We start from the raw sequence: 12560 nt of genomic DNA, 5'->3' as shown, positions 1-12560 counted from the left end.
GTGTGTGTAATGCCTGCTGAACTAACACCACACAACAAGTGGCGACGAGAGTAGTGGTGATTAAGTTATGGCTCTGCTCTCTTTGCAACCCCCGGCTGTGTTCCTGGATTGTCCGGGCGAACCGAAAATTCCATTTGCTGCATGGAAAAAGTTGTTCGATAACTACTTGCTTGCGATCGGGGGCAATGACTTTGCTACGGAGAGGAAGAGGGCCCTGCTAATTCATCATGACATCGTCAGAGGAAGGGTGACAGAGATCTATACTATATTTAAAAAACTTCACAAGTCAGGAGCAGGAAGACATCAATCTTTGACTTTATCTGTACATCATCAGCACTCTCAGTGTTACATGTTTCCATTTAAACACAGGAAAGTCATTCATGTGCGATGCTGCTCCAGCCTGATGACACAGAAGTAGGCATCACCTCAGCTTGTGGCCTGCTCACAATGAAACAAACTTTGCTGACTGGTTTAATCTTCAATATGCTGCAACTCCAGCAATGTGAGATGAGAGCATGCAGGGAACTGAACCTGCACGTCTTCCCTCAGTGATACGGGCAGCATGTCTAAACTGAAATCACACACCGGATCGCGATGAACTGAATATTCACGCTGAAAATCTTTATTGATATGCATTTTAATTTGCTGAGAACAAAACTACTTAGGAGCACGCCCAGATGATGCAGGGACCATGCTGTCAATGGACGGTCCACCGACTGATGACCCAACAGAACTCCTGCTGCTGCTCTACACTCCAAAAAGAAGACAAACTCTGTAGCGTCACATCAGTCTTTATTGTCAGTATCTCAAATCGTGTTATTACATATTATTTTTCACAATGATAAAAGCAGTGAGCAGAAGGTCCACAGTATGAAACGGTGGGTGGAACAGCTGTAGTGCAGATGAGTAAACTTGACTAAAGCTTCCAGACATCTCCAGCAGTGTTGTCTGCAGCTCACATGCATCTGATTCAACTTGCATCACACGTGAGGTTTGTTAATGAAATGTGAGACATTTGTTTGGTGCATAACTTTGGCAGAGAGCTGTCTCCCGACCTGCAGTCGAAGTTGGCAATGAGGACTCAGATTTTCAACTTTCAGTAGCTCGTCTTGATAAAAGTAGACGAGTTCATCGCAGCTGTGCTTTTATGTCTCTGGTTCACTATTGTTACCATTAGCATGGACACATGACTCAGACCATCACGTTTATAATCTCCAAAAGACTGACGCTTTATCATTATTATTATTTTAACACAGGGCTGTAAAACTGTAGTGCTATGTATGGATGTTTCCTGCAAACCCATCATTTCCTCATCTTAATGATTGATAGTAACAGGACAGAAGCAGGTGAGTAAAGACGGAGCCTGAAAACGGCTTTGCTTTTCAATTACTGACTGATTACGTTTCAGCTCACAGATCCTTTGGTCGCTTCAGTACGAGATGCCCGTCTGGCTTAAACACGCTGCTGCACACGTGCAGACAGCAGCAGCTGTGAGGAAACACGACTCTTTGGTGAATCTGCACAACAACGTCGGGCTGATGTAGCAAATACGACTGCCACAGGCTCATCATCACCATCATGAGCCGTGTGTCTGTTGTTGTCTACCATCACTTCTATACAATTCAGAACTTACTAAAACTACTGCATCACTAAAGACTAATAAACATCAGAATTTCATTATAAACTTTAAATATTAAAGTAGAAATCAGTATCAATGTACCATTTATTACAAATTAAACTTCAACTTTGTTGTTGTGGCAAAATCACTGAGCAGGATGTTCTGAGGCTCTACCTGATCGTCCCTGCTTTGTGTGAAAACGCCTCCTGCTGCCAAATCCACGAGTTACCCAAGGACACCTGAGGGCATCCTTGTCACCTGACACAGGAGCCAGCTGCTAGCTGTGGCCGCCACTGTAGGGAACATGCAGCACAACAACGACACAGAGAACCTGTGCCAATCACACGGTTGGTGCGTGTGTGTGTGTGTGTGTGTGTGGATTACAGTGCTGGTTTTAGTAATGTTGGAATGGTCAGACTGGGATTCAGCAGTTTGCTGTCAGAGGAGCAGAGACAGAAAGCAGTGGGCAGTGGTACATTCGTACATCTGAAGGTTTTGCTGGAGAGAGCGGTGTGTGTCATGTGGGGGTTGGGGGCGGGGGCGGCGTCGACTCCACATTTTAAGCAACGTCTTCCTGGCCTCCGCCGGCCTCTGCTCTCTGTGACACCAGGAACGACTCCCACACCGCCAGACACTGAAATAAAGACAGACAATGTTAATATTACTACGAGCAGTAGCCACGTGAACGCTGGGTGGAGAACGAAACTTTGTCTTCAGCGCACAGGGAGCGGCAGCTCGTACTCACGGTCCTTCCATCCACGAGGCCTTCAAAGTCAGCTTCATCATTGTTGGTGGAAAACTGACAAAAAGCGTGAACGTAGAAACTATGACTGACATATTCACTGTCACTTTGACATTAACTATAAAAATTGGTCGATGTGGATTTTTATTGTTTACATGTCATATTGTAAAACCACATAAATGTGTTTTTGTAAGCCCAGCGCACCACAGGAGGCAGAGATGGACAGAGGGACTGATCATCGAGTAATCACCGAGATAATCTTTAGTTATGTCCTTCAACATACTGAACACGGATTTAAGATATCGCATTTGACCTCTGACCTCAAGTCACACCTGCCTTTGTTTCAATTTGACCCCAGAGTGTGTCCCATCTTTAAACACAGTCAAGAGAGAGAAGAAATACTCAAGCTCGTCATCCATGACCTGCTCCTGCATCATGTTTGTGAAACCAAAGTAAACCTGTGTTGTTGGTTCTTGGCAGCCCCGTCACACCCAACAGTGTGATGAACGCCCTCATCATTTCGTGTGTGTGTGTGTGTGTGTGTGTGCGCATCACGGCAGCTATCAAAGAGGAGCTGGTCGGTAAAAAGAAAACATTAGGAGATGACTATTTCAGTGCTGCAGCGTTACACTCGTTAAAATGACGTTAACGCCAAAGCTGTATTAACGCGGCAAATCTCCGTTAACAAGTTACCGCGGATCGCCCCGTGCGTGGGGCTGCACGGCGTCAATGCTTAGCGGTTACCTCGTTGACACCGTGCAGCTAGCACTGCTAGTATTTTCACCAACAGCGCCATAAAGTGCAAAATGAAGAGTGTGTGAAACTGCGTGCTGTGTCCCAGACCGCGAAGTCTCCGGCCTCCTGCCTCGAAACAAACTACTTACAAACTCCTACACCGTATTTTTCGGACTATAACCTCACACTAAAATCCTTTCATTTTCTCAAAAATCGACAGCGCGCCTTATGTATGAGTTCTGGTTGTGCTTGCTGACCGCGAACCGATTTTACGTGGAACACGGCGCTCAGCAATCTGTCAGAAATGTTTAGTACGACTTTGGTAAAATACGAAGTCGCACCGCTTGATGGATTGGAGCATTACAGCTGCAGTAGTCAGGGGGAGCCTCGCAGAGTGATACGTACTGTGCTTCAACGTAATATTACCGTACTGTGTGTGTATAAGGAGCACAAATGGCTCCTGTAAGAGACACGGTTTCAAACTCCAGGCTGTCGGCAGCAGAACCTTTGGGAACAGAGCAGCTGTGAAATCTTTGTTATTCTGCTCAGCGTCTGTTAGTTTACATTTGACTGCACAGTTGTGAGCTCTTTGTTATGCACAAAAATAACATTGTTTTCTTTTATTTCTGGAGAATTCTTATTTAATAAATGCTGATCATTTATTTCGGAGTAATTTTTTCATGCCTGTGTGACATCTGGATCACAGCTTTGACTAAGAACTCTTTGTTCTTACTTTATGGCTTTAAAAAAAACATCGAGATATATATCGTATATCGCCATCCAGCTAAAAAACATCGAGATATGAATTTTAGGCCATATTGCCCAGCCCCCCCCCCCCCCCCCTAAAAAAAGCAGTTACCTTGATAGCAAGAAGCCATGAAACCACACAGTGAAAATGCCAAGCACACACCATCACGAGCAGACACACTCAAACGCCCGTGTGAGGCGGACATAAAGTTTGTGCGAGGCAGAGTCAGAGCCTCGCGACAGCGCAGCACGCCGTCGCCTCAGACAAACGGCGTCATGACAACCAATCCTAACAGGCTGCTGCTGCTTTCTACTTCCACACACATCACCTTGTCCACGCGTGCACGCACACGTCGGGTATTCATAGCTTGTGGGGACATGTAATTGGCATGACGCTTTCCCTCGCCACTTACCCTTTAACCTTTAACCTAACCATAACCCAACTGTGACCCTGACACTAAAACCACATGTTGAGTCTGACGAATGGGACGAGAGGACGGTGCACAGTCAGAAACACGGCCCTGACTCAACTCTGACCTCATTAGGAAAGCCTGATCAGCTGACAGCTCTCCTCCACACTCATTGGTGCTCAGCAGGTGACCAGAATCAGGACGAACACACAGAGATGGGCAGGGTGTGTTGGTCCTGTCGTAGCACAAAAACATATAATTCTTTAAAACATAGACAGAGAAGTACCAGAACTCAGAGCGGGCTGGTATTCAGCTGGTGTCAGGAACAAACGTGGGGCCAGCTGGTGAGCCGTCATCACCCTGCTGCCCCCCTACTCACTCTCCACCTGCTCGCCAGCCTGTTCATCACCACTGGAAGCAGGAATTAGACATGTCCCTCAGTGTAATCCCACCTCCGCTGTGAACCACTTGTTACGCTTACCGCAGCCCTCGTACGTGCCCCGCAGACACTCGGCCACCTGCAGCTTCCTCACCAAAGCTCCTCTCTCACCTGTGTGCAACCTTTGACCTCTCTACTTAGTACAGTTCTGCCAGATTCTTCTCATTTCTCCCATCATGCATCCTGTCCAGATGCCTGGTGAGTGCAGAGAGAGAGGATGCCCAATAAGATAATCTACTTAGAAACCAAACTGTCATCTCAATATCTCCATGCGTTTGTTCATCAGGTCACATGGTCATCCCCTCCTTCACTGCGCACACTTCACCCAACTAATCGCTTGCACTTGCTCAATTTGTACTCCCACAGAAACCATGGATTCAGGGTGTTATTTTTTTTTAAATATTATATTTATGTATATACATTTTTTATGGCGATCTGTGCAGAGTACGTCTGGACATCCCGAAGTCAAAACGGGTCAAAGGGTAGCGGACAAGTAGAGGAAGACGACCGTCGTGCCAAACATAGCGATACAGAGTGACAGCAGCATCAGGAAGACGAGACGCTGCAGCAGTACCACAGGCTCAGACATGATATTTCTATTTACAGCAGCACTTCTCCAGCACACTGTTGCTATGAGGTAACCATAGAAATGGGCTCTGCCATCCACAATGAAGGCAGAGCTCATAACTGTGTATCACCATGACAGTCAGCGTATCAGTAATAAGACAATAACTTTAACTAGTTAGTCACATTCTTAGTGTGACTACGTAACTTCTTCTGACTCTGATGAACAGATCGTGAGTGAACTTGTTCTGTTTGATATTCTCTTGCCTGTCCTGCATATGACTGAGTGGACTCGATGCATTAAGCTGGGCAGACACTGGGCAGTTTTTTCAGTCACGTATTCAGCTTCTGCTCGAACTGCACGTTGTTAGGTCACGATGCAGGTCGCACACTATACGGCCCGATGCTCTGATGCGACCCGAGTGCTCACACTGTGCGTCCATAACATGAAGGTTATAACAGAAAATCGCTCTGTCTTTCACACACACACACACACAGACACACCACCACCACCATCAACTTTGCTAAATTGCTAATGAAAAACATGATCAGGCAGCTGTGATTGAGCAGCAGTGTAGATCCAACTATTTTCACGGTTGTTGTGGTCGTGATAATTTTTCGAGGCCACATCGAAAAGGCTCGGATGAGCTTTCCAAAGTTCTACAAGTTGTGCCTCCATCGCTTGTGTCCAGATCACACGCTGCACAGCCGTGCTGCGCCGTCCTTTTCGCTGATATTTGTGTTTGGGCGTGCGCAGTGTGAGAAGCTGCGGTGACACCCTCACGACGGTCGTGAGGATTTCAAACCACGACCAAGCGATTGATGATCGGGAGCTGGTCGTGAGGTGTTAATCGCTTCTCGTTACGCCGCGTATACTACACGACGCACGATGAAGGCCAAAATCGGGCCGATCGCCAAAACGGTCGCACGACTCAAAAAGCGGCTCAAAATCGCACAGTGTGAGCCCAGCTTTAAAGGATCACATCGACTGTTTTTGACCTGATGTAGCAACACCACCCCTTCTTTCCTTGATCTCTCCATCCTCACTCCTTTACTTCCATCTATTTCTGAGTCCTGCCTGCATCGCTCTTAGCTGCCATCAAATCCTCCCAGGTGGAGGTTTCTTATTAGACTCTTATAGCCTCTCTGGGCTCCAGACCAATAAATCATTCACAGCCCCCATGGCCACACTGGCCCACATATGCACCTGAATAACAATATGTGCACGCAGCCTCTGCTCAGATGTGCACCCCAGAGCACACGGTGTGCAAACACCAAGCTCTTTAAACGTCGCTGTGCAGAGTTTCACAAAGTCACGAATGAGCCAGTGAAACGATCCCAGCTCAGGAAGCTCAGGCCTGCCCACTTATCCCACTGCCACTCTGATTAGTGCGTGTCCACTGATGCCCTCACTCGGGCTATTCTCCCGCCCTGTAAAGAGTAGCTGTCATTACTTTCTCAACACCTCCCCGTGCTGCGGTTCAAGACAACACAAACGGCTCTCACACCGAACCAAACCGTGCCTCAGCTATTACACAGCGGAGCTTGTGCTTGCAGTGATGTAGCACTTCTGCTGAAGAGGCCTCTGATGTGGAATAAATATAGAAAACAAGGCCAATGAGACGTGTGAGCCAAAGAGGCAAACACTGTCCAAGACTGTGGACGCACTTTTTCTCTGCTCACTGTTTCTGAGTGCAAAACAACTTCCCATAACTTGGCTCCTTCCCTCTTGGATTACACCCACACAGAGACGCGCCTGTTTCACTCCTAGCTTAGAGTAGATGACAGGAGGCAGTTACAGCTCCTTTCACCTATCAGCTGCATTGCCTATGATAGGATCAGACATCAGGACTTTTTAAACAGAGACCTGATCCAGACTTGCTGGTTCCACTGGATTCTGAAAAAGGACTTTTGTCCAGGCTCTCACACACGTCAGCTCTCTATACTGGGCCTCCCAGTACTCGGGTCTACTTTCTTGTAAGGTGTAATAATCATAAAGCCAGGTCAGGTCCAGGTCTTGTGTCTAATCTAACACTAAACAATGTGGGAGAATCCAGCCCGGTATCTGATCCAGGACCAGTACGGTCCGCTCAGCAGCACACACGGCGCTCTACAGCAGTAAGACCAGTCCAGCCTTTGTTCCACTGCTCAGTGGAGCCGAGAAGAATCCACAGAAGACGTGTTACATTGACGAGTGGGAGAAGTTTCATCTCCAAAGCTATGAAAGAGGTGGAGTCAGCGTTCTACCTGCAGGATGTGGCACCATGAAGTCAAAGAGCTGACGTAAGCACAGAGGGGACTGCAGGCAGAGCTGCTGCCCTCTGCTGGAGCACAGAGGAGCTGGGGGCGTGTCTGGGTGGAGGCTGCAGGGCTACAACCAACTGAGTGAGTGCTGTAAGAGCTTTCTGCTCCACCAGCGTCTCTACTTCAGCCATCTGCAATAATATCTCCGTGCTCTTCACTCAGTTTAAACAAGCATGCACTCAGTCAGCATGCACTCTTGGGCAAACACCACACACATTTTAATGACTCCAGATGTGAAAATGAATGGAAGTCTGTCATCAGTACAGTCAGAGTCATGTAGGTACAAATGGACTCTGAGCCTCAGCTGCTGAGCACACACTGCAACAGCAGCAGCTCAGGCTGCTCTCACACTCACCTGAACACACAACGCTCTTCGATACAAACCAAAGTCAGGTGCTGCGTCTAAGCTTCTCGCGTGAGCTCACCTTCTCGTAGTACTCCACGTTCTTCTCTGCAGCAGAGATGAAGGCTGATCTGAGGTCAGTCTTCATGCTGTGCTGCCAGCGGACCCAGTCTCCCTTCAGGCTGTTGTTGGCCTGCTCCATCCGATCTGCCAGGACATCCACCTCCTCCTGAAGCTGCCGCCAAACACACATTATGCTTATTGACATATTACTGTTCATTATGGAAGCACGACGCCCTGATGTATCCCTGTGCTCCTCCCACAGCACGCCTCTGTGCTAACACAACAGCACCTACTACACTTACCTATGCAGGTACATGTACTTGTACCTGTGTACGTGTGTGCTTGTATGCAATTGTGTGAAGCTGTTTATTCCACACCTATTTTCACCTGGCAAAGCGTTTACACACACACACACACACACGCACACACGCACACACACACACACACACACGCACACACACACACACACGCACACACACACACACACGCACACACACACACGCACACACACACACGCACACACACACACACACACACACACACGCACACATGCACACACGCACACACACCAGTGTAGAAGATGAAGCAGTTACAGCACAACTTCATGTCACTGTGAAATTATATTTAGGTGCGTTACTGTGGGAGCAGAGTGCATGCTGGGAGTTTTCCTGCCACAGACACTCACCTCTCAGTGAAGCACATGAAAGCCAGAGGTCAGTGTGTGCGCTTCACTTAGATAACAGTGCCCCCTCCTGGCCACAATACGTACACACACGCACACACACACACACGCACACACACACGCACACACACACACACGCACACACACACACACACACACGCACACACGCACACGCACACGCACACACACACACAGCCTGTGGAATACGTGACTCATAAAGTCGAGCATTTCTTCCCATCAAAGGTGACGTTCTAGAAGGAAGTTTAATGCCTGAGGAGCCTCTCATCTTATTGGTCAGCGTAGTCAGCTGACACAGACTCACACACAGACTGCGTGCTGTGTCCAGCAGCTCAGTCACATGTGACTACAGATTCCACTAACCAATCAGATCCCTTCTCAGCGCTGCAGCTGTATGATGGGTTCAAACAGCAACGCTCCAAAGCTGTTAGTGGTTTTGGGTTCACAGTAGACAAATCAAGAGCATAACAGCATTCACTTTCAAAATAAAAGACCTAAAGGATGTGAGAGGTAAGGGCCTGCTTATGATAGCTGGATGCTCAAGCCTCTGTTTTGACCTCACTGCTTTTGCTGGTGCTGGTTGAGCAAATTATTAGTGGGTGCACAGGAGGTTCTGGTTTCCTTGGTGACGAAGAGCCAGCTCCTGCAGCATCCTGTGTGACTGAAGGGAGGTGAAGGAGCAGGCTGTTAGATCACATGTGGACCAGTCTGAGCTCATCACAACCTGCAGCTCTGGAGTTCCACTTCCACTGAGGCCATCAGTGGAAGTGGGTTAATGAATGTAAGAGCAATAACAACGTATAGTGAAAGCCCAACAACCCCACAGCAGGATGAGCCGCAGTTTAAAACAACCACAGTGTTTAAAGAGTCTCCTTCAATAAGCACATTCATAACTGCATTAAGGCCTCGTTTCCTATGAGGCCAATAAAACTGCACAGAAGCTCAGAGGGAGTCTGGATTCACTCAGCCAGCTGCACAGTGATGCAGTGAGCTCGGCTGTATCGCAGCTGCTGCCCAGTCGCTCACAGCATTTGGCTGTCAGCTAACTAACTGATGAAATTTGGTCATAATGACGCAGGCTTTAGGTCAAATGTAAAGCAGCCACATGGAGGAAGCACAGCCAGTGGGTCAGCAGCTGTCAGGACCAGATGTGCTGACAGATGTGAAGATCAGTGCTAGCCTGCACAAGCTGGACTCCTTCTGACGTCCTCTTTGATTGCCACGAACAACACTTTCCCAGCATGCACAGACTGTTTTGTGCTTCCTGTTGAGAACAGCAAATGTTGGGAAGTTGAACAGCGTGATTAGACCTGATCTCAATGTTCTGATCAAACCTTTCTCTCCAATGCACAACGCCAGTATGTCCACTACGATGCACTGTGTGAGTGTGTGTGTGTACACACACTCACACAGCATGTTTGTGTGGATGCTTATGTGGTTGTGCATGTCTACAACCAGGTGGCATGGTCGTAGACATGCTGAGCAGGTGCTGAGAACTGTGGGCCGCACTGAGAGACGATGTGCACTTTAAAGTGTGTACTTGGAGGTAACACTGCTACACAACACTGGCTGTTTGGAATTACATGGACACATTCTGCACATATGACTTGATTGTCTGAATTTGTGGGCGGTGCCAACTTTACGAGCAATCTGTCCTGCTCTCCGTCTTCCTCACCTTCATCGCCCATTACACCAGTAGACCCCAGCAGAGACAGAGGCAGCGTTTGTTACACTATGCTGTGAGCGAGACAGAGCAGAGAGCAACACAAGCACGACTGACAGCAGCCGCAGAGACCTGCCGGGTCCACGCCCACAGAGCAGCGAGACCCGTTTCCCTCCCAGTAACGCCGCCACAGCACCTTGAAGCTGAATTTTTACCCAATTTTTACTCTTTAAGTGTGCGCGTGTGTGTATGTGTGTGTGGGTGGGGGGATATATGTGTATTGAGAGTGTGGGGACTGAGTTGGAGGGTGGGGTGGGCTGCTTTTAACTATGTAAAGCACTTTGTGCTACATTTTTTCTGTATGAAAAGTGCTTTATAAATAAAGATTGACTGATTGATTGATGTCTTCCTCTGACATTCACTTCTCATTAGTGCAGGTCTGTCATGGGCATTAGCGGGCTGATACACAGCAGAACCTGGAGGGCTGGATTAAATCAGAGCTCACACAAAGCACGAGTACAACGGTGGGGGAAGCACAGCTTCTTAATTAACATCTAACAGATGGGGCTGCATGTCGGCCTGATGAGGGGGACAGACACCTGCAGGTCTCACACACAGACAAAGATGCCTTTCTTCTCGGGTCTTTGCGTCCTGACATTACGAAGTGAAGCGTCATCTGAGAAGGAAGTTTGCTCCTGCCACGATCAGCTGTCAGTGCGCGGCAGGAAGTAATATCAGCAGCTTTTACTCACTCTGAGCTCGGCACAGACTTCCAGCCAAGCAGGGATATTTAGATAATCCTCCCAGGGAGCCCTCTCCTCCTTCCCAATATGAGGTGAGGGCGGCCCTGCGAGAGAGGCCCACTGCACACCTCACTTTATTACAGCTAATCTCAGAGATGACCGCAAACGCACGGCTGGCTCTGACAGGTGCAGGGGAGGAGGAAAGTGTGTGCGTGCTTTTTTATCAGCATGTGTGGATCAAATTAAACTTACTGCTTCCTGCTCCGCTTTCCTGGTCAGCAGAGCCTCGTTCTTGGCTTCAAACTCTGCCTGGATGTTGTCTCTCCGTCTCATCACAGCCTGCCACAAACCACCAGAGACCTGCTGTCAGCGCACACGCTGTGACGTTTTCACTCACACACTCAGGTGACACAAAGAATGTGACATTTGCAAATACACACATGGCATCACAGAGCAGCACTTTGTTCTTGTCTCCATATTCTCTGTCACACACCTGCTTTCCCAGAGCTGGATGAACAAGGTTAAGTTGTTAGGTTAAAGGTCACACTGCTGCATGCTCCACTTCCACAGTGATTCTCAGATGTTACCTGTGGAGTGGCTGAGTCACAGCCAGCATCTGCTCCACACACGGTGCTGTGTCTGCTCTGCTGTTAGTGGCAGGAGTGTCGCCTCCATGCTACATGCTAAGGCCCACTAACACTGCACTTTTAAAGAGAAACACAATGAGGAGAAGCTGCTGCTCAGGAGGTCGGACAGGTTGTCGGTTCAATGCCTGTCCCCCTAAGTCTGGATCACTGGTCCCAGACAGGGAACCCCGTGGTTCCGCCGAGCCCCTGAATGAGCGCACAGCGCTTCGAGTGTTCGGTGTTCAACTTTGACATCACACCTTGTCTTACTGCTGCTCTGCATCAAGCCCCACCTGCAGAGCACCATCACAGGTGAAGCGTGCTCATGCCTCACCTTGAGCGTTTCAGCGCAGAGGACATACTCGTGCAGGGCAGGGACCAGGACCTCAGACAGATGCTGGATGTGCTCTTCTGCTTCCTTGCTGCACTGCACCACACAGCTGGCCACGCCCTTCAACGGCTCCGTCAGCTCCTCCTCCAACTCCCCCCACCGGGCGTAGGTGGGGCTGTACTGCTTCAAGTCGTCCACATACTCTGGAAGCACAGGGGAAAACACAAAGACTCGTTTTCAGACCAGGAGGTGCTGTTAGCTACACAGAAGCAGGTCACAGGAAGCGTTGCAAAGAAGTAAAGGGTGAGACACTGTGAACACATCACGTGAGCGGCTGCTGTCTGTACTGACACGGAGCGGGTAACGTGTTAGGAGAGGAGGGTGCCAAATGGAAAAGAGGGCTGAGTCCAACTCTGACAGCCTGAAGATCAAAGCGAGAAAACGATGCGGCAAAATGCTGCTCGGTGGTTTGGATGCCCACAGACGCCTGTAGTATAACTTACCTCACTAACCCACTGACATCTGTTCATAT

The 12560-nt window shown here is 48.6% G+C and overlaps 1 protein-coding gene across 1 annotated transcript in view; it reads right to left on the bottom strand.

The window, feature by feature from the left end:
- Positions 1-775: 775 nt before the first annotated feature.
- Positions 776-12560, bottom strand: part of snx7 (sorting nexin 7) — a 32321-nt gene continuing 20536 nt past the window's right edge. The window contains exons 6-9 of the mRNA XM_026179698.1: positions 12032-12231; positions 11324-11410; positions 7985-8137; positions 776-2252 (exon numbers count right to left, since the gene is read on the bottom strand). Of these exons, the coding sequence (XP_026035483.1) occupies positions 2178-2252; positions 7985-8137; positions 11324-11410; positions 12032-12231 (515 nt within the window). The 3' untranslated portion in view covers positions 776-2177. The remainder of the gene's footprint in view (positions 2253-7984; positions 8138-11323; positions 11411-12031; positions 12232-12560) is intronic.

The sequence above is a fragment of the Astatotilapia calliptera genome, chromosome 9 (assembly GCF_900246225.1).
Source record: "Astatotilapia calliptera chromosome 9, fAstCal1.2, whole genome shotgun sequence".
NCBI classification, from domain to species: Eukaryota; Metazoa; Chordata; class Actinopteri; order Cichliformes; family Cichlidae; genus Astatotilapia; species Astatotilapia calliptera.
The sequence above is the reverse complement of the archived record's forward strand: the minus strand, read 5'-3'. Positions and strand labels throughout refer to the sequence as shown.